Raw genomic sequence first — 25000 nt, forward strand, 5'->3', positions numbered from 1 at the left:
TGATATCCTCTGCTTCTCAGTTAAGCACAATTATTGCTGAATACAAAATGGTTGTGTTTCAATGCTTTAAGGTCCATTCCAACTCAAACCCTTCTATGACTGTAGGATTTCTATAATAAAACAACACCAAGAACAACAAAATATATATGTAAGGCTTCACAGGCCAGATGCAACAAAACACCCAACTGTGCAGGCAGTTTTTAAACAAATACTGAGGTCCCACCAAAGCAAATGGTTTTTCATCATGAACTTTGCAGACCTCTGGGGTCTAATGTTCAGCCAGTAAAGAATGAGATGAAAAACCCAGCTTTCCATTTTTAGTACCATCATAAAGCTGAGTGCAATTACTTTTACACTCAAAATGTGAATATCATGACCATTTTCTGCTTTTTCTGTCCCGTCATGTGCTTCTTCCAGACTTCTGTGGTCTTATAGTGACCTTAGCCCTGCCATACTCCAAGAAGCTCTTCAGTTTGCTGCAGTGGAGCTAAGGTTTTAAATTCACGTATTTGATACGCCTTCAGGTACTGTGGAATGTAAAACTCTGAGGCAGAACGCTGGATGAACTAAATCCAGATGTTGCAGACTTACTGGTGGAAACTGGTCATTCTTTTCTTACACATGGATGAACTTTTTGAAAATGGGAGGAATTCCCAAGCACTTTTTCTCTGATTTGAAGGATAGGTTCAATGTGAAAGGAGCTTTCTCTTTCCTCCCAGTATCAAGAGTAGCCAGTGCCTGCACACTACAGAAAATGCCGCCTAGGTTCATTTAATTCATGTTGTTTCTGTGTGCACAAGACACGGTGTCATTATAGTTTTGAGGTGGCTTTTGGTTTTTTTGTTGTTTTTCATTTTGCTCTCTTGTTTTTGTTATTCTGTGAAATCTACCATGCAATAATTGGCTATTATTGCTGTATTTTTAAAGTTTTTTGCTGTTCTCCATTTCCCAGCAGCATTACAAACATTGGAAATGTGGTGATCTTTGCACTATAGGCTAGGGGCAGAGTGGCTGGAAAGGTTCCTGGAGGAAAAGGACCTGGAGGTGCTGGTCAGCAGTGGCTGAACATGAGCCAGGTGTGCCCAGGGGAGGCCACTGTCACCTGGCCTGTGTCACCAATAGTGTGGCCAGCAGGACCAGGGCAGGGATTGTCCCTCCTGTACTGCTGAGGCACCCACGAGTGCTGTGTCCAGTTCTGGACCCTTTAATTCAGCAAGGGCATTGAGGGGCTGGAGCATGTCCGGAGAAGGGGAACTGAGCTGGAAGGCTCTGGAGCACAAGTGCTGTGAGGAGGGGCTGAGGGAGCCGGGCTTAGCCTGGAGTAAAGGAGCTCAGTGGGCACCGTGTTGCTCTCAAGGGCTGCCTGAAAGGAGGGTGTAGCAAAACGAGGTCTCTTCCATCAGGCAACAAGCGATGGGATGAGAGGACGTGGTATTAAGCTCAACCAGGGCGCGGCATTAGGAAGAATATTTTTTTTTTTTTCACGGAAAGGGTAATGACACATTGGAATGGGAGTGGGGGAGTGAGTCACTCTCCCTGTAGGTATTTCAGGAAGTATTGGAGGTGGCACTCAGTGCCATGTTATAGCTGACATGGTGGTCACAGGTTAGACTCGATGATGGCTTTTCCAGCCCTACAGATTATGTGATGCTATCGGAAGACACCTGGCCAGGCACCTGGCAGTCCCGGCCCCTCGGTGCCCTGGCTGAGGCAGGGCCGGCTCCGGGCCAGGCGGGGATCCCGCACATGTCTGCGGGCCAGGGCACCACAGGGAGAGTCCCGGGGGACAGCGGGCAGCAGGAGCCCCCCCTCGGTGGGGACAGCACATGGCACAGGGACGCCGGAGTCCCGGGCGGCCCAACCCTCCCGGGACGCGAGGCGGGGCAGCGGGAGGAGGAGACTCGGCAGCGCCCGGGAGCCGCTCGGAGAATGTCCCCGTCCTATTCCCCTTCCTCCTCCTCCTCCCGCTCCTCCTCCTCCTCCTCGTCCTCCTCCTCGTCTTGCCGCAGCCGCGGGCCGGGCAGAGCCGCCGTGAGGAGCATGGGGAGCTGCTGGCTGCGCCTCGCCGCGCTGCTCGCCCTGGGCGCCCGGGCCAGCCTGGAGTACGAGGGTGAGGAAGGGGAGGAAGGGGCGGCGGGGCCGGGCCGGGAGCGGGAGCGGGGCCGCTGCACTGAATTCTAATAGAGAAATGACAGCTCCGAGCTGCGCTTTTCCGTCGCTTTCACCGCAGTTTTCCGTGCCAGAACTTCGCAGTGGCATAAAGCCATAAAGCCGTGCTTTCTCAGAATCTCCCTTCAAGGCTCTTACAAGGAATATTAGAAGCCGAATTATCCGTTCGTTTAGCAGCATACAAAGTACACTTAAGGTAGACAAAGTGATGAGTTACTGGCGCTGTTTCCTGACACACTTTCTGGGATAAGGTCGGTTTACAGAAGCTGAAGGGATGGGCTTGTACCCCAAAAAATTATTGCTGTAAAATGATTTTCCAGAATGTCTCTTTTTAATACTCCGCTAAACCATGTCTCTAAGTGCCACCACATCTTGGTATCTTCTAGATACCTGCAGGGATACTGACTCAATCACTTCCCTGGGCAGCCTGTTCCAATGCTTTTGACAACCCTTTCAGCAAAGATATTTTTCCTAATAGCTATTTTAAACTTCTCCTGGCCCAGCCTGAGGCTATTTCCTCTCTCTCATCCTGTTGGTTATTACCTGGGAGAAGAGACACACCCCACATGGCTACAGCATCTTTTCAGGCAGTTAGAGAGAGTGATGAGCCTCCTTTTCTCCAGGTTTATCAACCTTAGCTCCCTCAACAGAATTCCTTGTAGGACTTATGTTCCAGAACTTGTGCTGTTTCAGGGCAGTAAACTGAAGTTTCAGGTTGGTTTAATGTGCTACACTGCAGTTGTCTCTGGCTTACTTTAATTTACACTCAAAATTCTTAGGTCAGTCCTGGGAAAGCAAATGCTTTCTTCTGCCTCTTCTGGGTCACATTCCTTCTTTTTTCTCTGTTACAAAGGAATTATATATAGCATGTGAAGTGTTGTTCATGTGTATGCAGTGCCTGGCTTGGCCCTATGTTCTTATGCCCTGATCTTGCCATCAGACCTGTACATGTGAGCCTCTGCAATGGGAACAGAATTTTATTTTGTGAATGAAGAAATCCTTTCTTTCCTGACATAAACAGAATTGTGTAAATCCATAGCTTAATCTTTAAATTAAAGTTTTATTTTATGTGTTTTACTTGGCATCTGCCAGAACAAATTTGCCACACCTATTTTTGGCAGGAGCCAGCTATACCCTAAACTGTGATAATTTTAGCATGTCCAACACAGAACAGTGCCCTTACATGGCTTGGTAGCCAGTTTTGAGTATATGTGAGGCAGAAATGCTTTGATTTGTGGCTGAGAAAATGGAGATGAACTGGCAACACCTCTTAGTCTGTTATGTTTTTTAAGGAAATATTGATAGGAAAGAGATATGACTCCTCATTTTGAGGTAGAAAATGAGCTGGAAATGGGAGATGTCAAGTTCCATCAAGAGAGCCTTGCTTTAGGGCAAAAGCAGTGAATAACTCTTTAAGGCCAGTTTTTCTTAGAAAACTGTCAGAAGCACTTAATTGTTTCTTGTCTAAGGAAAGGCAAATGCATAAGAGCTCACGTAATTCTAAGGTGTACTAATTTTAAATGCTAAAGTCTAAAATGCACACTAAAACTTGGACAATTATTGGTGATAACACTGAGGTAACAGTTTATAACCCTCAAAGTAAGTAATTAGCTAAGAGTATTCCAATTCCTGGCAGAAAAATTGATGCTTAGAAAAGTATTAATTTACATATCAAGGTCTTCCTGAAGCCCTCAGGGATCACAGCTTGCTCTTTTTGCTATGCAGTCAGATTTCAAGTGCAAAAAAGTTGGTTTTATGTTCAGAAGTCTCTCAGATGTCAGTGTTTATGTGTCAAAATTGAACCTCAACAATAAATATTAAAAATCCAGAGAAATTATTCTAAGTGATAGAAAGACTTCATTGTGTACAAGTCCCTCAATTTCAGAGGAAATTCACTTTTTCAGGTCCCAGCTCAAACTGGTGGAGGGATTCCCAGTGATCCAGTGCTGGGGAAGTGCTCCCATGGACCAGCTGCAGATACATGGGCTGGGTTTTCTTGAGTCTAGTAGAATAAGAAACCAAGTTTCACCATTTTCTGGGCAGATATTTTGATTTGTTTTTTGGTTTGGTTTTTTTTTTGTTTGTTTGGTTTTTTTTGTTTTTGTTTTTGTTTTTTTTTCTTTTTTTAATAAGAACTGGAATCTGTTGACAAATGTTGACAGAAATCAAACTCTTGGGGGTTTGATTTCTGCTGAACAGTTGCATGCTTTGCACATGGAATCAGTAGCTTATTGAGGTGCCTGAATTAAATAATTTTGTTTAATTTTAAGCAGCAGCTTGTACAGGCCATAGTCTCAGATGTCAGCAAACGGTGATGAAATAACCCCAAATTCTGTAGCTGGAGATTCCATGTGAGAAGTTCCTGTGGCCCCTGAGTACCTGCCCATTGCATACAAGGTTTTTAAAAGGATATCTCAAGGGGGGAATTTGTATGAGCCCTTCTTTGCAGAAAAGATTGATCTAGAATTTAGATTAGCTTCATGCTCTGAAGTTGCTGATTTTAAATAAGTGTTGTTTAGGAATTTTGAAGGATTTCTTGCCAACTGCTTTGTTTTATTGATGGTTTATTTGAGTAGTAGTGCTCCAGCTGGTTTCTGGTTTTTAGAAAGCAGCTTCTACCTTTATTTTAAGTTTTCAGCCATTGCACAGGGTTTTAAAAGAATGGAACTTTATTGTCTCTTTATTTGAACAATGCCAGAAGAATACTTGAAACCAATCTGTGTTTTTGATTTGAGTGTAACTTGTGTTTACAGGTCATGTACCTCAATGTCTTGTTCTTGGTGTCAGGATCTTACTGGGCATTAAGAATGGTTGGACTTGAGTTATTTACATTTTACTTTTGCTGTTTGGCCTGGTGGCTGTTAACTGCCATTGACACTATGGAACCACTTTATAGTGAAGCCTCTAATGAGCCCCTTCACCTGTACCTGCTCTGCTCTCTCTGCTCAGTAGATCACCTACATGGTAGCTGTAACAGGGCAGCTGTGACTTGGCACGTGCCTCTTAACATTCCAATAGCAGCACCAAGAGAAATTTACTATTTCACTTCATAATCAAATCCATTTGCCCCTTCCAAATTCACTATAAAGTGGGTCTGCTATGACTCTGAGCTTCAGAGAAGCCCATGCTGATGACATTGCATAGATTATTGCATCCTAATCTTGCATGTCTTTTCTCAAAGCTTTCTTTTATTTTTAAATTATAATTCCTTTCTTGCTGCAGTTTTTTTTTCTCTTCTCTTTTATTGTAGGATCAGGATATTCACTCCTTGAAGATGATGAGGATGTTTATGCACGCAGTAGATACAAAGGTGAATGCTTTGCTTATGTGCTAAAGAGGATCAACTGCTTGCTGACAGAAAGCTTCATTCTTTTTTCTTTCCATGGATTATACAATCTTGGTGATCCAGCTCCATGTTTTTTCTCATGGATATTTAGATCAAGATTTAATTTCTGCTTTTTTAACAATGGAAATTAGACCAAATATTGATCTCAACTCTTTCGTGTTCCCGAGTAAGTAACTTTTACATTGCCTTTGCTCCTGGGAGATCAGGTTGTTGAATGATGAAAATCAGGAAGAGCTTCTCTTTCTTATCCATACATGCTAACAAAACCATCAGCACTAAGCTGGCTCAAAACCTGGGCTTACTGATGGTAATGTATAGAAGTACGTGCAAGAGAACTTGATTTTCATGACTTTTTTTCTTTCCATAGAATTGCTTGTATTTCAGGCTAACCTGCTTCCTGAAGTGCCAAGTGAAATGTGTTTTACAAATGCATGTGTGCATTCCAAACCCAAATTATGTAGCTGGATGAGTGAAGGGATGGGCATATTTATAAAGCAAATCCAGGTTTTCTTCCCTATTCTGGAAGACTTTGCCATTCAGCAAGAGTGAGAAGTTTTTTGCCACTACCAGTAAATCTTCCATTTGCTGTGGCAATTTTCTAAAAAGTCTGCTTTTGTCTTAATATCACTCTCCTCTGCCAAAATTCCTCAGAAGCCTAGACATTAAAGAAATGTAGCATTTCATTTGTCACTTAAATAGTAACTGTGTTTCTTTTTACTAAATTAATCTGTGGATGTACTAGAGTTGTCATCGTTTTGATTACTTAAAAATACTGGTCATTGGTGTCTTGTTGTACATTATTGATTCTCTGCAAAGAATCAATGGACCATATAAGAGGTAAGTCATAAAATAATTCAGACATTTATGAAAAGCCAAGGGAAGACACAGCTTTTATGGCTATGTTGCTGTTTTCATAAATGTCTCATCTTCTTCCCAGTAAAATACTCAAGTATAAAATTTTGCTTTCAAACAAGTGCACAAATAATTCTCTAAAGCTTTATTTAGGTTAAGTCATTTTTCTTTGCCTTCTAACATGTGATCCTCTTCAGACACATAGAAAAAGAACTCAGAGATCATGAAGATAAATCAATGCCAATTCATGCTGGGGCAGGCAAGTAGTTAAAATGTGAATTCTGTTTAAATTCCTTTTGTATGGTGATCCAAAATGGATTATACTCGTGTCAGCCAAAATGTCACCAGGGTAAGTGAAACATAATGACTTGTTCACACAGTTATTAAAAACTGCCCCAAGCTGGGAAGAACTACTGCCAAATGTTGAGGAACAGGCAATGTAAATCTAAGAATATAAAGCATTGGAACAGAAAAGGCTGATTCCTCGTTAGCATGCATCTTTATATTGGTTTTTGGGGAGGAAGGGGATGGAGAAAGACAAAGCAAGGAAAAACAGGCTGTGTAGCAATCTTCAGAGCTTCTCCTCAGATGTGCAGTCCAGCATTTTGGGTGTGGCCCATTTCTTAGCAAATAAAACTTACCAATAAGTAAGGAACTGAATGGATTTTTGTAATTGGCGTTCACATATGCAAGCAGCATTGGATTTTTCTTTCTGCACATGTGCAAGCAAGCACACAGATTCATCCTCTTTGACATCTGCAAACAAAACATTGCAGTTTATTGGGAGGGGTGAAAATCGACCCCCTACTAAACCCTTTTGTCTTCATCTGGATGTTTTCCCACTTGTTCAGCTTTCCAGAGAAACATGGCCAAGATTTTCTGTGCCTACAGCATTTTTAAGGAGTTTTTCCCTCCTTCCCTGGTGAACCATCAGCTCTGTTGGCTGGGGTAGCAGCAAGCAGCAGAACAGCTGGTCACTTTGTGTGCTGTTTGTGAAGGAAGGGCTCAAGGTGTTCAAACAGGACCAAGGGGCTCTAGAAAGTGGTTTCCTTCCTGCCACTTGGCATCTCTGATCACATTTCATGAGGAAAGGTTTCCTGAGTACAGCAGTTGCTGTGTTCATCACAGCTCCAGTGCCACTGCTCTGGTGATCCTCATGCCTTTATGTTTTCTCAGACACTGTAATGATCAGGCAGTGTCCATAGCTCTAAAGGCAGCACTGGGGCTTCAACCATTTCTGTTTGCTGCCTGTTTTCCAGTGGTTTCAAACACAGGATACAATACTAAGTGAAAATTCAGGATATTGTATTGCTGAGGGACTTTTTAGTTCTTTTTTATGCTGAGGTGCAAACTTTCTATTAAACAAGAAACCAGTATATAGGTCCTGGTACTTAAAAATTCAAATTTCAGTTGGGTGAACAGAGCCTGGTATAGATGGTGAAGTTCCAGAAAAGGTGTCTGGGAAATCTCTAGCTTTTATAATCCCCAAAGCCTTCAGGAACACTGCTGATCTTGCCTTGAGGCAGGGAACAGCTTATGTAACCCCTTGGGGCCTCACACAAACCTAATATTCTACAAGTGCTCTATGTAGCTGCTTGGCCTTTGAAAACCAATATGTGCCTTTACTTAAAAATAAACAAACTTAGATCTAAAACTTTGTTGTATTGTTTGATGTGCTTTTCAAGTTAGCTGGGTTTTTTCCAGCAGAATTGCTTGGTCTAACCCCCAATATTTGTAAATGGCTTGTAAACCCTGCCTCACCCACTTTCTTCTAATCACAGTCAGTTCTAGAGTAAGCATTGTAATGTTTTAAATCAAACAGATGTGCCTCCTAAGCTCTTCAAGTTATCTGCATCCAAAAAGCATGTTTGCTTTTGTTTTTCTTTCTGGCAGAATCATTTGGTCCAATGTAAGATGCATTTTGCCTCTGTGTAGGAGCTTGTTTTGTTTCTGCAAACCACTGTAGCTGCAGTGATAGTACAGGAAAGGCTTTTACCTTTTCAATGTTGTGTTTGTGCATTAAACGGCATCTTTTACCTGTTAGTTATCTTTTAAAAATATGAATATGTGGGTAGCTGTTTACTCAAGTCAAGTGTGTTTGTAAAACCACAAAAATTTACAGAAAAACTCAGGCAATATGCAATACCTGAAACAGATTCTTTGCCCTCTTTATTTTTTTATTAGCCTCCTAGCCTGCAAAGCATATTTGTCTTAACACCCTTTACAAAGGAAGTCAGCAATGTGAATTTGGAGTTTATACATGTGGAAAACCCAAGGCATAAATGTCTTGAACTGATTTGCTGAAGGATCACATAACTGGCTGGGGTGAAAGCTCAGCCCAAATGAGTTTTCATCCACCCAGTCCTGCCCTTGCAGACAGTGTTGTCTTAGTAACTTCAGGTTTAAGGCCTTCTGCAGGAAAACTGAGGCCTAGTTCTAATTTAAGGAGGCATTCCAAGCTTGAATATGTAAATAAGTGGAAGTTTAAGGTCTCAGGGCATGGGAAGAACAAGTGGGACAAAAAGGCTGGAGAGTCTGGGCATGAGACGACTGAAGCAGAGATTGTGGGAAAGCTCAGGAGCAGGAGGATTTCTCCAGGAGGTGAATGAGACAGAGGGTGTGAATCCAAGTCCCCCAGAGAGTGGTCAGAGGTGGTGCCTGAGACTGCACCAGCAGCCCTGGGGTAGCAGTTAAGGAGGCAGAGCTGGGTGTTGGCATCACTCATTTTTTCAGCAGTTGATTTCTGTTCCCATTAGCTCACATTCCTCATCTCTTGTCTCAGTTTTCATTTGGTGCACAACAAGCATGAAAAATGGGAGCCACTGTGATACAGCCCCTCAACAAAACGGCCCAAGGCAGTGGATGTGGAGATTTTTTTAATGTGTTGTGGGAGCTGTGGGATAGAGATGAGGGTGAAGGACAGGAAATAGTTCTAAAAAAAAGTCAAACCCCCAAACCAAAACCCACTCTCCACTAAAGTACTTTGTATAATTGTAAGGTAAATAGCAGAGGATGCATTTGACATTCAGAAAACAGGCTTATAGGTGGGAAGAAACAGAGCTGGGGTGATTGTGTGGCTGAGCCAAAAAGCTGAACTGTACTTTACCCTTAACCTGAGGGCTGCTGTTACACTGGCCTGCTTGTGTCCTGTGCCTCAGTTACTGTGTATTTGGTGACACTGGGAATAATTTCACCTACACATCTTTGTAAAGGGTTTTTTACTTGTATTGCTGAAAGACAAAAATAAGCATATCACAGTACAGCTGCTTCAGAAATGGATTAGTCTAGAGGAAATGTGCCCTTGGTCTAGGCAAAAGATTGATAATTAGTCTCTGATTTTAGTCTGCAAATGCTATTTGTGTTTATTCAGGACCACCAGCACTGAAAAATACAGATGTAAAGTGTAGTTTCTGTTGAGAAAGTGTAAATATGTCCTAGAGAGGTAGCACACTGAATATAAATATTCCATGTATGAGAAATGCTGTATTGATTGTTGTTTGTTTGTAACTATTGAGTTATTAAGGGGGAATTGAGCTAGGAGTGAACATCTGCCAAATGTGATCTAGAATTTTTTTTAATATTGTTTGTGAATGTAAGTATGAAGGCTAAAAATCCTGTGCTTTCTTTGTTCAGGGTTTTTTTTCCATCCTTCTTGCAAAATTCCAGTGTTTTTTCATTCCCCTCCCTCATGTCACACATTGTCACGCAGGATTTCAGGATTTGTCATCTTTCCTTTTTGCTTTGCAATCCCCTCCCTCCCTCTCTCCTCTGCCAGTACATGCTTCTCAAATCTTGGATCTGAGAAATGGGCAGGCTTAGTCAGTCTTGTGTTGGAAAGGAGGAGCTGCCCATTTTCTTGGTGCACCCTGTTGTCAAAGCTAAACAAAGAATGTGAAACTTTGGCTGGGAAGGGAAGTCTCTACTTGGTACTCTTCTCATCAGCACTACAGTGTGGTGTTAAATCCTCACAAGGTGGGTGTACCCATATCCTGAATATTTTACAGCATAGCCCTGGCCACTTAATAAAGGTTCAGTTGGAACAGGTTCAATGTGACATATTGGCAATATGATTTATGTAAGTGGTATCTTCTAACTGTGGGAGAGCTTGAACCAACACTTGAGTTTTGCAAGGCACAGATTATTATGGAAGCAGAACTTTTATTTTTTTTTTTTTAAATGAGCACTAAGCTCAATGTGGAAAGCTGACAACTGCAGCTAGATCAGGGTGTTCCTAGTGCAAACTTCTATCAAAGAGCAAAAGTTAGGTCTAACAAAGTTGAATGTGTCTGCTTAAAAACAAAAGGGAAAAATGACCCAGTTGTCATCAAACTTTCCACATGGTGGCACACTTATTCCATGGACAAAAAGCATAGTAAAACCCCACCTGCCCTCACAACCCCTCCAATATAATGGCTTCAATCTTTAATGTTTGTCATAAAAAAGAGCTTCCCTTCTTTAAAGGGCTGACCTCCTCATGTATAAGTGCACCTCTTCAGTGTTCTCCAATTTAAAGATTGATGGCTTTTTAAATAAGAGGGTTTTTTCCTTTTCTTCTCTGTGACCTTGATTAAGCAAAGTGGTTTTATATTTTTGTCTGAACTTTTACATTTTTCTAATTGCTGTGTGTGGGGTTTTTTTTCTTCTCTGTGTCAGAAACACCATGGTGCTCCCCCATTAAAGTGAAACATGGTTATGCAGACTGCAGGACACCTCAAGGGGAATATTACAAGAATGTGTTGGGCACAAGATGTGATATTCGCTGTCAGAAGGGCTACGAGCTGCATGGCCCTCACCAGCTGATTTGCCAGTCCAGCAAACGCTGGTCTGGGAAGGTGCTCTGCAAACGTAAGTGGTTGCAAAATTTTGTGTGTGTGACTTGTACTCCAGCTTCAGACAATAAATTCTTATTTGCCATTGAATCTGATCTTTGGATTGATTTATTTTTATTATTTTACAGGTTGGCAGTATGCTTAGATATGTAGATTTGTTTGTTGTTGAAGCTCTCACATGGGTGCATGACATGATAAGCATCTCAGTGGTACAAACACTCTTGGCAGATAGGGAATATTTTATCGATGAGAGGTTTTGATTTGTGGGAATAGTTTTATGACAGAGCCATAAAGCTCTTTTAAAATATTCCCCATCTTAGACTTTCTAAGGTGACACAATTTATACCAGGTGTCTAAATGGGCTCTTACAGTAAAACATTTTCTGAGAAGAGAGGAATAGGTACCTGTCATCCCTTTTCTCATTCAATATTGTATCAGAGTTAAATTTGAAATGCAGCTAATGAGAACAGCGTGGAAAAACCTCACGTGGAACAAGACTTCCTCCCACTTGTTGTTTGCCAGCTGTGCCTTTATTTCTGTGTAATACCCACATGTGCATTACTGCAAAGGGAGGGTAACAAGTTTCCACAAGCCTTTGTTTCCTTTTCCAGAAAAGCGTTGCCCTACCCTGTCCATGCCAACCAACGGGGGCTTCAAGTGTCTGGATGGTGCCTACTTTGGCTCAAGGTGTGAGTACTACTGCTCCCCAGGGTACCAGCTCAAGGGGGACCGCATCGTCACCTGCATGGACAGCAAGGCCTGGAGCGGCCGCCCGGCAGCCTGCGTTGGTGAGTGAGCTGTGGGGTGTGTGGTCTCATCCCAAGGTACCTGCCACTGCCAAGTCCTACACACATCAACTCCAAAAGGCCTTTTCTATCCAGTTCATGGGGAGAAAAAGCTACTGTCCTGTGGGATTCACATTCTCTGAACCTGAGAGGAGCAGAGAAGAGAATGATCAAAACAATTCTTGTCTCATTTGCTGTGCCTGTGTTTGTGCACAAGTGGAATGCATTGTGGAAGATTGTTTACCTGAAGGGATTTGGTAATTGGATTTTTGTGCGTTTTGTTTTCTTGACCAATCTGTGCAAGCTGTGTCCTGATGTTTGGTCAGGAGACAGTCACGAGATTTTGTTCAGTTGAGTTCTTGTTCAGTTTCAGTTTAGATGTAATATAGGATAATATAGTATGATAAAGTAATTAATTAGCCTTCTGATATCATGGAGTCAGATGCATCATTCTTCCCACCTGTCAGGCAAAATTGCACCAATTCTGTCCCTCTTAAGGAAGCAGAGAGCAGTTTTCCAAGGGTGCAAGGTTCTGTCACTCAGTACTTTCAGTCCAAAGCAAGCAGCCAAGCATTGCCACTTTAATAGTGATGAGTCTGGTGTAAATGGGCAGCACTTTACAATGATTGTAATAGCCTTTGGTGATTCCTGAGTGACTTCTTGATAGACTGTGGTGATTGTGCTGCTCTTCCAGCATGTCCTCTGTGCTGGAATCTATCACGCTCTCTTCTGCTTAATGATTAAAAACAGGTTTGAAAGTAAACCTGTGGAAACCCAGGGCACCAGGAATATTTCTCTGTCTGCTCTGGGGTGCCCTCACCCCCAGGGGAGCACTGACTTTGACTCTCATTCATGGAGAAAGTTTCCCAGACTTCAAGATAGACTGGAATCCACAAAAATGTGAAATAGATTATAAAAAGCAGTGTAGGTGTATCACTTGGTGAGAAATTCAGATTTTGGGATCTTTTAGTATCTTGTGGATGGAAGCAAGATGGAGGGCACAGGGTGTTGTCCTGGGTTTCTTCTTCATGCTGCTTCTTCCTTCTTCTCATGGGTTTGGGTGGCATTTTGTAATTGGGCAGAAAAGTCCCCATTCCAGCTCTGTGGGATCAGTTATTGGGTTAAAAGGGAAAATAATCCAGGTGTCAGTTCTTCATTGGATAGTTTAGTCTTGAAAGACCGTGTAACAAGAGATTGTTGGCCATTTTGTGCCTTCTAATGAAAAGCTGCTGAACTCACGTTTGTGAGACTGTTTTACTGATAAGAAATAATAAACAACAGAGTGTGAACATGAATTATGGTCTCAAGTGCTTTCAGTCCAGACCCAGAGAAATCAACAGCTGGGACCCTGGCAGCTGGGACCCCCACAACAACCCATTGTCTGAACTGTTTTTCTTCCCTGGGATCATGGTCTTCAAATATATCCAGAGAATGTAAATGGATTGTAGTTACCAGCATGGTTGCAGTGAGCTAATTTAAATTTCAGCTTAGTTCACTCTAGTTATGCCAGCAATTTTCATTACATAGCCAGTGGTCTCCTGGGAACCTCAGCTGGAAGAAGTATTTCTATATATATGAATCAAAAGAGAGCTAAACAAGTACTGAGATTTAACTTTTCTGACTACTAATGAAATTTCAGCACATAAAGTCTCAGCCTGCTGCCCCTGTTTCTGGGAAGTCTCTGATAAAAGCTTTAGCAGCCACCCACAAAGGAAAGTATTTCTTGGGCCATCTGAAATGGCTACCAGTAATTTAAAGCATGTGGGTGGTAGAGTGTTTGTGCTTAGTGCCTTGTGTGTATGATAACTTGGTTTTCCTCAGAATGCCTGTGGCTCAGTCTAGGTTGGCAAATGGCTTTGGAGCCTCTCCACTGTGGCCTGATGTGTTCATAAAGTATTTTTCAGATTTCGTGTGATTTGGTGTTATACAAATGTAGAAATGAGCTGCTTGGGTCTAGACTGTTTGTGGTGTCTCTTGTTTTTGTTTGTAAAAACAAGCTTTATCCTTCTCAGTGGTGTGGGCAGAGGAAGAAAAACAAACCTTTTACATTTGGAAATGATAAAATATTGTCCTCTGTATTTTCTGGCACTTTCAGAAGCTCATCTGTGTGCAGAGATGGTGAGCTTATTACAAAGGATGCTGTCTTGCAGAGTAAAGCAAGTACCTTAAGCAGTAAAGAAAAGAGGCTAAGTTAGCACTAACACTTCTTTTTTATTCCAAAAATGCAGAGTAGTTGTTGCAGAGTGTTTCCAGTCCCAGTTGTTGCATAGGATTACAAGTCCCAAGTAACCCAGTAAAAGTAACACCAAGATTTAAGTTGTGATGATACTGTGTAGTTTGGAGAATGTCCCTTCAAATCTTGTGTACACAGAGTTCCTGTATGCAAATAGTGAGATCTGCTGTTAGCAGACTGTTTAATAGGGTTATATTTTGACCTCTTGGTAGGCAGGATAGAGATTTTTTTTGTGACCAGACATCACAGTCATAATTGTGGCCAGGCATAGCTCTAACAGTACAATGACATTTGCAGTTGAACACTTGTTTCTTAGTGAAATGCAGGAGTTACAGAGCTGCAGCCTACACAGTGGCCAGGAGAGGACTGGCTGAACAGCTGAGGAGTGAAATTGGGGAGAGCAATGAAATACAAAGGCAAAAGGCTGCTTAATTTCTTAACTTTGATATACAGTGAGTTGCACTGTGCACAGTAGGGATGCTGTGATCAGAGGCATAGGCTGGTAAACTTCATGCCGTGGAGGTGTCCTGGGGATTCCACAGCTTTTGGCATTGAGTATGGCTAAGATTACTTCAGACCTGAACTTGAAGTGCTCTTGGAAACAAGGGGCTTTCCACTACCCTTTTATAGTGCAGTTGCACTGTGTAGCATTTTTGCACTAAATTATATGGGCTTTGCAGTGAAAATCCATGTTTTCAAGGCATAAGACCTTTCAGTAGTCAAACATGTATTCACTAAAAGGGGGAAAAAGATTTTTTTTTTTAAATTAGATATGTTGTAGCAGTGACTTAGAGAAGTCCTTATAGTTAGTGAGTGTTCTGTCCTAACAAAGCAGACTATCTCCTGCCCCCACCCTGTAAGAGGAAGGATATCCCTCATGTTGCTGAAATAATTTTGATTAAAAGAAAAATCAATGTACAGCTGGTTTTGGTTATTAGTTATCTAAAAATGCCAATACTCACTTGAATAATATTTCCATTATATCTTTAATGCACTGTAACATGTATTGAAATAGATACTTTCCTCTAGAAGATTGAAAAATGTCCCTGTCTTTTCTTCTGCAAAGATTGCCTTTTCCTGCAGTTTGTATAACAGAGGTTGTGGTAAATGGCTGTCACCAAGCTAAGTCATCCTTTTGTCACATCCTGAGCCTGTATTGATGGGAGGCTTCTCCTACTAGTGCTAGCTACTGATAGAAGACATTGTTATAAGAGTTACTTGGAAAAAAATCAAATGCAATATTGATTCTCCACAAAATGGTAATTGTGCCAGTCTTCTGTTGTTTCTCATTTTGCCATTACTGCAGGAAAAATAACCAGCATGTTAAGAGTAACATGCAGAGTTACTGTGCAGAGACATATTGATGTTCAGTGTGCTCTGAAAATGCTCTTAATCACATCAACTACTGCATGTCGGGGTCTCTAGCTGGTCAGAGTGACCCCGAGAAATGTTAGAAAGTCTCTTTTCCCAGCCTGGTGCTTGAAGAAGGAGTCAGAGCTCTTGATTTCATGGTCTCAAGGTTGTTTATTGTATCTTATCTATAAAATTCTTTCTTCTGTCCAGCTGAGGAGTGCTCAGCACTACAGGCAGAGGCACTCTGCCCCTGGGGCAGTGTGTTACATCTTTATAATAAAAACTACATATACAATGTTTACAATCATTTTCCAATACCTATCACCTATGTTAGACAGTGAGCTTCTACTCTAAAAGTCTAAAAGTGCCAACATCACAGCAGAAGATGAAGGCCAAGAAGAAGAAGAAGGAGAAAGGCTGGACACACCCAGATCCCTCCATCTTGCCCCCTGAACCTCCATTCTAAAAACCCCAAAATCTACTTTTTCACCTTGTGATAAATTCACTGTCATTCTGCTTAATTTGTCATGGCTTGCAGATCTTCATCTAAGGTTGGTAACTTGTTCCATGGGTCATAATCAAAACCACAGGCATTTTGGGCTCTGTGCCAGGGTCTCTGAGACCCCTGGCAGGGGTCTTGGCTGCTCAGGACAGCCAGAGGGGTATCCTGGATCCTCACAACTGCACAGATGGACAAAGAAAAGGATACAGATAAACAGAACATCCAGACTCCCTGGGTATGATCTTGGACATCCCTCCTTGGAGTTCAAAGCCATCCAAAATGACTTTTTAACTGAACTACATACAGAAATTTACAGTAATTACTTGTAGTTGGATTCTCGGCATTGCAAAGGGCTGATCACTGTCAGCTCTTCTTACAAAAAGGTGAGAAGTAAGGCTCCACCTGCCTTGGCTGGGATGAATCCAGGGCTGAGGAGGCCAGCTGGAGTTGGTGCTGGGCTGACAGCAGGGAAGGAGCTGTGAGAAAATGCCCAGCTCTGGCAGATGCTGCAGTGCCCTTTTTTGTCACATTCATTTTACAGACACCGAACCCCCGAGGATCCAGTGCCCGAGCGTGAAGGAGAAATCGGCGGAGCCCAACAAGGTGACGGCGCGCGTGTTCTGGGACACGCCTGAGGGGCGGGACACCGCCGACGGCATCCTCACCGAGTAGGTGGAAGGCTCTGCACTCTGCTTTTCCCCCTTCTTACTCTTCTTTTAGCAATTCAGCAGGCCAGGTACCCTTTTCCCTTCGTTCATCCAAGGTGCTTTTTTATGGCTGTCACATATCTCTATAAGGAATTACATGTTTGGAGGTGTTTTGCAGAGTTTCTCAGCGGGTCTCATAAATAACAAGTTTTCTTACACCAAGTAACCTTTTGTACATCACAATGAAAACAGTAGTGCATTGGAGGTAACAGAAGAGGTAAGTTTGACTGTCTTAAAAAAAACAAGGTGTGTCACAAAATAAAATCTGCAGTCATCTTTAGGTTTCTTCCTAAGGTAGTGCTGGCTGCTGATGTCCAAGATTCTCCCAGTTACCTTTAAAGTTACATTTCTTGTTTGTAACCTTGATGGATTTAAACATTGAATTTAGACATTACAGTTCAAAAGTTTCTTTGTCACTTTCTATGGTTTCACAGTCCCATTTTCCAGAAGAACAGGGTATGCTTCTCACCCTTCTCACCTTCTACTACTGTCTCTGATTTTCCCATTTTTATCATGCAGGATTTAGGTCAGTCTATCTGGATTACTGTAATAGTAGGAGTATGGAAAATCTGTTTCTTTCAGTAAGCAAGTTACATCATTACATTAGTGAAGTGCTTAAGCTTAAAAGCTCAAAGTTGTTTAGCTTTAAGGTGTTTACAGTTTCATGTGAACACAAAAAAACTAATGAAAGACAATGATACTGCCCTTTTATTGCTATAATTTAATTATTTCATAAAGAAGAATTCATTATGTAATTAAAAAATTAATTGGCATTGAGGTCTGATGTAACAATTCGGTGACAATTAACAACATCAAAAACTACACCTGGTAAAATAAAAACTTGGAAAATGTCAGAATGAAGAAATTCCTAAGTCTTTTTGACAAAGGAATGTCTGATAGGCAAAAAAATGGGGAGTATCTCATGTAGACTCTGTCACACAAGTAACTGTTCCCAGCTCAGAAGAGCCAAGCTCTTGGTTCAATGGAAGCTTTTCCATAAATCACACCTCTGTGTTTTAAAATATTGCTAAACTCTGCTGTTTTATAGAGTATGCAATGCTCTTCTTAAATGCACAGTTTCAGGAGTACAAAAGCTTTTCCATTACATGGAAACCTCTTTGGTTACATGCTCTCTGCTTCAATACTGAGATTATATTTTACACTCCTAAATTCTCCCACCTTGTTTGCAGGACAGGGGCGAATTCCAGGTGAAAATGCTGCTGTGGATCACCACACCCTTCTGCTGTGACACTGAATCTCAATTTCTGTTCCATTTCTGTACATATTAACAGTCACAAATGACAATCACAGGAGCAGTTCAGAGCAGCCAGTTAGGAATACATCCCCCACTGTAAGAGGCTGGAAGTTTTCTTTCTTAATGCTGACTTTTTCTTATGTAAGGAGAAGGAAGCCTGAGCTCCTCTGGGCATGATGGGCTTGGCTACACTGGAGTGTTTTATAGGAAGGGAGCAGACCCTGCCCACTCCAACCCCCTTGTCTCAGCAGGGTAGGCTGTAGGTGGCAAATTTAAATACTCTGGTTGCTGCTGCCCAGCTTCTTCCTTTGCTTACTCTCAAGTCTTCTGTCCTGCAGGCAGCCAGACAATCCTAGCATGCCACAAACATCCCTCTTCAGGCTTTTACAGCATTGTGAGCAAATAAATGCTGGTGAATTTATGAATGTCTGTCCTATTTTATCTCTTGGTTTAGTGTTATTTTGAAAGGCCTGCCACCAGGGTCACATTTTCCAGAAGGCGACCACAAAATCCAATATACTGTGTATGACAGAGCTGAAAACAAAGGCACCTGCAAATTTCTTGTTAAAGTCAGAGGTAAGGATGATGTTGTACCTGTAAATACAGACACTAATTTGCACCTGGCTTAGTAGACAATTTGAAAATGTCCTCATTTCTGTATTTATCTGCATATGTCTGTGTATATAAACTCTGTGATGATGCTGAAAGGGAGAACAGAGTCTTGCTGAATACCCTGGGGGCCAGGTCTGCAGCATTGCTGCACATCCAGGGAGAGCTGCTTTGATCAGCCCTGTCTCCAGCTCCACCCCTTCCCTTCTGCCAGCTTCTCCTACTACACAGCCTGTGAGTTGCTGAAACGAGGAGGTGAAGGCATTTTTTCACATCTCTCAAGCAGGGCTGCCCTTTCACAGGTCCAGATGTTAACCTCTGGAGTTGAATATACAGAGGTGACCTATGGTTTTTAGCTTCAGCCCTTTGCTCCATGACCTTTTGTCCCATGCATACACCTACACATCTGTTTCATTTCACATAAGAGTTGAGGGATGGGGGAGTTCAGGTTGGTTGTTTGGGGTTTTTAAGTGCATGACTAATAACACAGAAAGCAAACAGAAAATGTCTTTGGTACTGGTATTCTGCTGACCTGTGCTGCCTCAGTAACAAATGGTGATTCATGCTGTGTCTTTCATTTTCTTTTGTTTTTTCTCTTGCTCAAAGTCAGGCGCTGTGTGAAGTTAAATGCCCCGGATAATGGCTACATCAAGTGCTCAGGTGATGGCAATAACTATGGTGCTACCTGTGAGTTCTCCTGCATTGGTGGCTATGAGCTGCAAGGAAGCCCAGCTCGAGTCTGCCAGTACAATTTGGGGTGGTCAGGAGTGGAGCCAACCTGTGCACGTAAGTGAGTATTTCCCCACTCTGCCAGGAGGAATCCAGCACAGGGATGCTTAGGGCAGTGAGAATTTGGGAAGGGGGTGTGGGGTGAATACAGCTGCAGTGTCCCAGAGGTAGAAAACTCAGCATCATTTTTGTCTCCTCTGTCAGTTTGCACTTAACAGCTGAAGCCTTTGTCACCTTTGACTGCTCTTTCCTAGAGTTTGTTTTAGCTCAAAGCTTTCTACAAAATGTCACATTCTGGACTCAATCCATTGTGCAAGCTAGAACAGTCTACAGTAAAATTGTTGGCTTCAATGAGGCCAGCATTTCACTCCTGTCTTCTTTATTATTGATTCTTGTTCTTGTGTTTCTGCTGTTGAACTCTACCTCTAGAAATTGACCTGTTTTCAGTGTGCTTCATAACTTTTGTTTTAATTTTATTCCAGCCATGAATATTAATGTGAATGTGAGGACTGCAGCTGCACTTCTGGATCAGTTTTATGAGAAGCGGAGACTGCTGATTATTTCAACTCCTACTGCTGCTAACTTCTTCTACAGGATGCAGCTGGGGATGCTGCAGGTAAAACACATTTGAGAGGGATGTGCAGCTATTTTTTTTCTTTAAAGAAAGATACAAGAGGACAAGTTCCACTGTTTTATATAAATCCAAAAATTTAAGCTTTTATGTTGTAGCCACTGGAAGATCTGGCTCAAACAGTCATGGTTCCAGATTAATCCTTTTCACAGGGGTTTGAGTTGAAATATCCCCCCAGTATCTAACTCAGCTCCATTCTGGATTTTGCTGTCTCTGACCAGTCACTGAATCCCAGGCAGTTCTGGCCCTTCCATTCTCCCCAACTTAATTTAACTCATGCTCAATAATAATTCCCTATCTCAGCTGCTGAAGAAGTTTAAAAAAAACCCACAAACCCAAGCCTCCAGCTCTTAAGCAGCTCATGCAGACCAGGCTTACAGAATTTGCAACTAAAATGCAAGGAAGTGTGAATAGCTTCAGAAATAAAAAGTGCACCAGCAAACAAAGGACCAGAGCCACAGCACAGAAATCATCCAGAGTGCTGGAGATAACATTGGGGTGTTCTGTTCCAAAAAGCACAAAACACCTGATCATTTTCTTTCTTATGTGTTCTAAGTGTGATGCCCTTGTTAGCTTTTTGCTAGTCTTAGGGATAGATCTCCAAAATCTATCGGTGTCCTCAGGGAAAGGAAGGAAAGGAACCAGTCCTGTATTCTTTCACAGCTACAGGTGCTCCCATCTTGTTTTTTCTTCTCACAAATTGTAACAAAATGCAGTATAAATAATCACTGAGATATGAATATGATGATGTTTTTTACTGCTGGCTTAAATTACACTTGTATTTAAGAAATAAAAAAGAAAGCAGCTCCTTTTCCCTATTAGATAAACTTGGCAAGAAAATTCAATATATTGATCAAACTGAATTTAATGGCTATAGTACATTTTCCACTTCTTGGCAGCAGGCAAATGAGTTGGCATGGAAGAAAACTTTCTACAGTCAACTTCTGTTTCACATAATTTGCTTTGATTTCCAAATTAGGTTATTGGTACAATGCTTAGTGTCCTGGCATCTTCTCATATAACTATAGAGACAAGTTGATATTTCTCCTAGGTGGTCCCTATGTGTTGATTTTCTTAGAGTATCTGAGAATCTGTTACTTAACCTCCCCTGGAGTCACAAAGCTCCAGTTCTTTGCTGTGAGAATTTGAGTGTTTACAAAACATGCTCTCAAATCAGTTTAAAGCATTTAACTAACTTAAGCAGAGGAGACTCTGTGAACTCTTGCTGCACACTCAAAACATCCCCCTGTTCTCTCAGGGATAACCAACCCCCCTCTCTCTCCTCTGCACCCTTGCAGCCAGCACAGTGTGGGTTAGACCTGCGGCACGTCACCGTGGTGGAGCTGGTGGGTGTCTTCCCAACACTGATAGGAAGAATAGGAGTGAAGCTGCTGCCTCCATCACTTGCCCTGCAGCTCAGGTAAAGGAAGCTCTCACTGCTGTTGTGTTTGCACCTTATCCTACAAGTTGCATTGCTTTTGATCCCTGCATCTTACTCTCCAAATACCATGTATTCCACTCCAATGTACACAGCTAGACACTGGAAAGTAGCAGTGAGCACACTTGGGGATTAATTTACTAGCAGCAAATTAAAACACAATAACAAACTTATTTAATTATATATTTAGTATGACTATGTTCATAGGCATATAAGTTTGTATTTTTGGGTGCTGCCACTGAAAACACTTGAGAGTCTGTCTGTATTTGTATTGGAGTTGCTCCTTTGCAAGGACAGCCCCAAATGGCAGAGACAGCTCATCCTCTGCACCAGGGCTGGTGGTGGTTGTGGCCAGGCTAAAGGGGAAACTCTTTGAAGTCCCATATGTAGGAATGAGATGGGGCAGTATTTCAAAGAGGAAATTATCTCAGCCTCCCCAGCCTGCCTGCAGCATCAGCAGTTTTACTGAGGTGCCTAAACTGTTTTGACTTGGGTTTAGACTGGCAGAGGATTGGTTTTCACTTGAAAGGAAGACTTCAAATGCCAGCATTTCCTAAGGACTGGAAGAGGAAAAAAAGCCAAAAGTGAAGGCCTCATTGGCAGGAAAAGAAGAAGTTGTTTAGAAAAAAGTCAAGGAGCATTTTAAGCAACATGATCTATGATATGCCTGAGGAAAGGGAGTAAGTTTTAATTGAATACAATGAAAATTGCTGACACAGCAGAGAGGGGATTTTTAAAAAAAACTGTTCTCCATAAAAGAAAAAGGAGAGCACGAAAGCACTCTTTTTTAAAACTAAAGATACTTTTACTAAAGTTGAAATGGTTTTCTTGTGGCTCTGTAGAAAATAATGAGCTCTCTTAACATCTCATTCCCTTATCTCTTGCAACCTTTAATGAAGCTGTGTTTCAGAAATTAGTATAGTATGACCTGCCCTTTATTGTTGCTTAGTGTGTGAATTACAGACTTCTAGTTCTGCAAGGTGATCAAATCTATATGAAATGCACTCTTAAGAATAAAGGTGTTGTCCAGAATTGACATTTCAGTAAGCTAATGAGCACAAGTGCCCCGGTTAAAACTTTGGAAAGCACAGAAGTTTAGCATTTGGATTTTTAGAAGCATTTTTTCTTAGGTAATACATGGCACAAAATGAAGGTAGTTTTCTTTCACTATTGCTTAGCTTTAATATTTATTTTAGTTTGAATTTAATGGCCAAGCTCCCTAATTGCAACAAGACTATGCCTAGAGCCCTCAAACTTGTTAGGAGGCTGAGGAAGGCCAATTTTGGTGCTTCACACCTTTTCAAAATCCCCCCAGGTTCTTCTTCATGGCAGCTTTCTCTCATTCTCTCGTGGCTGCCTGATTTTATTCACCCCACACTAATGATGTTGACTGACTGCATATCCAAGCACCTTCTAGTACATCACTCCTTCAAGCAAAAGATGAAAAGAGCACCACAGATAAACTTTTGTTACTTATGTACCTTTTGCTACTAGAGGAGCTTAAATGACCACTTCCACCACTTTGGAAGAAGGACTCCTCCATGATTAGCAGTGACTTTTGTTCCTCTAAAATTAGAGCCAGAGATGATTGTTATTATTAGTAGCAGTGAAAGCAGACACCAATAATTTTGTCCTGCTTTTTCTTACTGTGATTTTTATATACCAAGGAAAGCCAAGAAGTGGAAGGCAAGAAAGTAAATAGTCTGTCTTGTAACTCAAGCTTCATCACAAGGATTTCTTTAGGCAGTGTTCATACTTTTTTTTTTTTTTTTTTTTGGCTGACCTTGTTTCACTCCTGTGACAGCAGTGGGTACTGGCAGAGAACAGAGCTGGGTGCAGTCACTTTGACACGTGCAGGCACCTGCTCTTTATCTGGCTCCTCGTTAATGCTGAAACCAAACCTACTCTCTGTGTAGCCCCTGTGCCCATGCCCACCCTCCCCTGCTCAGACTGAAGAGGCTGGTGCTGCCCTTTAACAAAGCCAGTTCCTTGCTTTGCAGGCTGCTGCTGAGGATCCCCCATTACAGTTTCAACATCGTGGTGATGGACAAGCACGGCATGGACAAGGAGCGCTACCCCTTCCCAGCAACACCAGCTGAGCTCTTTGCCCTTATTGACAAATTCCCCTTGAGAAAAGATGAGATGAAACTGCAAGCAGAAATTGGTCACTCATGTCCCTAATTCAGCATTTCAGGTCCTGCAGTTGTTGGTGAGTTTTTTTTGGTCCACAGAATTCTCCCCTTGGTGCGACACAAAGCATGGCTTCTTTAATCACTGAAGTGATTTTCTGTGTGTATTGGTACATCTGTCCAGCCATGCAGCTGCTCTGCATAGAAGGGTGCTCTTTTGTACTTTCAGTCATCTTTAGATCATAGAATGGCCTGGGTTGGAAGTGACTTCAAATATCATTGAGTTCCAGCCCTGCTGCCATGGACAGGGACATTGTTGCACTAGATCAGGTTGCTCAGAGCCCCATCCAACCTGGCCTTGAACACTGCCTGGGATGGGGCAGCCACAGCTTCTCTGGGCATCCTGTGCCAGTGCCTCACCACCTGCACAGTGAAGAATTTTCCCCTCATATCTAATCTGAACCCGTTCTCTTACAAGTTCAAGCCATTGCCCCTTGTCTGTCACTTCAGAATCTTGTAAAAAATCCCTCTCCATCTTTCCTGTTGGCTCTCTTCAGGGACTGGAAGGCCACAATTAGATCACCCCTAAGCCTTCTCTTTTCCAGGCTGAGCAATCCCCATTTTCTCAGCCTTTCCTCACAGGAGAGGTGCTCTGTCCCTGTGACCACCTTGGTGGCCTTCTCTGGACTTGCTCTGACAGGTTTATGTCCTTCCTCCTGCTGGGGACCCCACAACTGGATGAATGTGGATGTAGAATTTACTACCTAATGGAATTTCTTGTACAGAGAGTAAAGAACTAAGGCACGTTACTGGGAGTTTATTTTGGATTTTTCATTCAGTGTAAAATTGGGGTTTCTTTCTTACTGTTTATAATTCTTTTTATTAATAAAGTATTGTTTTGCAAACAAATAGTTGTCTAAAATTCCTCTTGGGGGTTAAAGAATTTGGTTCAAAATACCTTTCTGCAAACCATTATAAAAGACATTAGCCTCACACTGAAAGTGTATGAGGAACCCACTGGTGCCTTTTAGTTCCACTAAAAAAAGTGTCAATCACAGACCAAAAGCATGAGCCAGAGGGAACACAAGCATTGATTTTCAGCAGCAGCAAGGAGAAAACTGGTGATAGCAGGAGCATGGAGGTCATTGCCACAGGGAGTATGATGAAGGAGCAGTGATCAGTGTAGAGGATGGGCAGTAATTACTAAGGCCTATGTACTGCAATTCTTAATGGGAGCATATGTTCTTACCTGCTGCACTTCTGCTTCTGGCTTTTAATGTCCAACAGTCTTGGAGTAGCAGACTTTTTTCTCCCCCCTTCACCTTGGAGACAGACCAGGCTGTTGATTTGATGGCAGGGAAACATCACTCCAGGGAAACATTATCAAGGATTTGTCACTTCCAGAGCTGTGAAAATACTTGTTTGCAAGTCAT

At 42.1% G+C, this 25000-nt stretch overlaps 1 protein-coding gene across 3 annotated transcripts; it reads left to right on the top strand.

Moving 5' to 3' along the window:
* Nucleotides 1-1731: 1731 nt before the first annotated feature.
* Nucleotides 1732-24476, top strand: SRPX (sushi repeat containing protein X-linked). Of its 3 annotated transcripts, XM_054627682.2 has the most exons (10): nucleotides 1732-2110; nucleotides 5420-5479; nucleotides 11021-11212; nucleotides 11808-11984; nucleotides 16611-16737; nucleotides 18486-18607; nucleotides 19247-19426; nucleotides 19852-19985; nucleotides 21299-21420; nucleotides 23439-24476. In XM_054627682.2, exons 1-10 carry the CDS (start codon nucleotides 1747-1749, stop codon nucleotides 23617-23619), a joined length of 1659 nt encoding a protein of 552 aa, XP_054483657.2. In that variant the 5' UTR covers nucleotides 1732-1746; the 3' UTR covers nucleotides 23620-24476. The 3 variants fall into 3 exon arrangements, with proteins under 3 accessions (XP_054483657.2, XP_077027953.1, XP_077027957.1); XM_077171838.1 differs by lacking the exon at nucleotides 5420-5479; XM_077171842.1 differs by lacking the exons at nucleotides 1732-2110; nucleotides 5420-5479 and adding an exon at nucleotides 5536-5681.
* Nucleotides 24477-25000: the final 524 nt, after the last annotated feature.

Source organism: Agelaius phoeniceus, chromosome 2 (genome assembly GCF_051311805.1).
Source record: "Agelaius phoeniceus isolate bAgePho1 chromosome 2, bAgePho1.hap1, whole genome shotgun sequence".
Lineage (NCBI taxonomy): Eukaryota > Metazoa > Chordata > Aves > Passeriformes > Icteridae > Agelaius > Agelaius phoeniceus.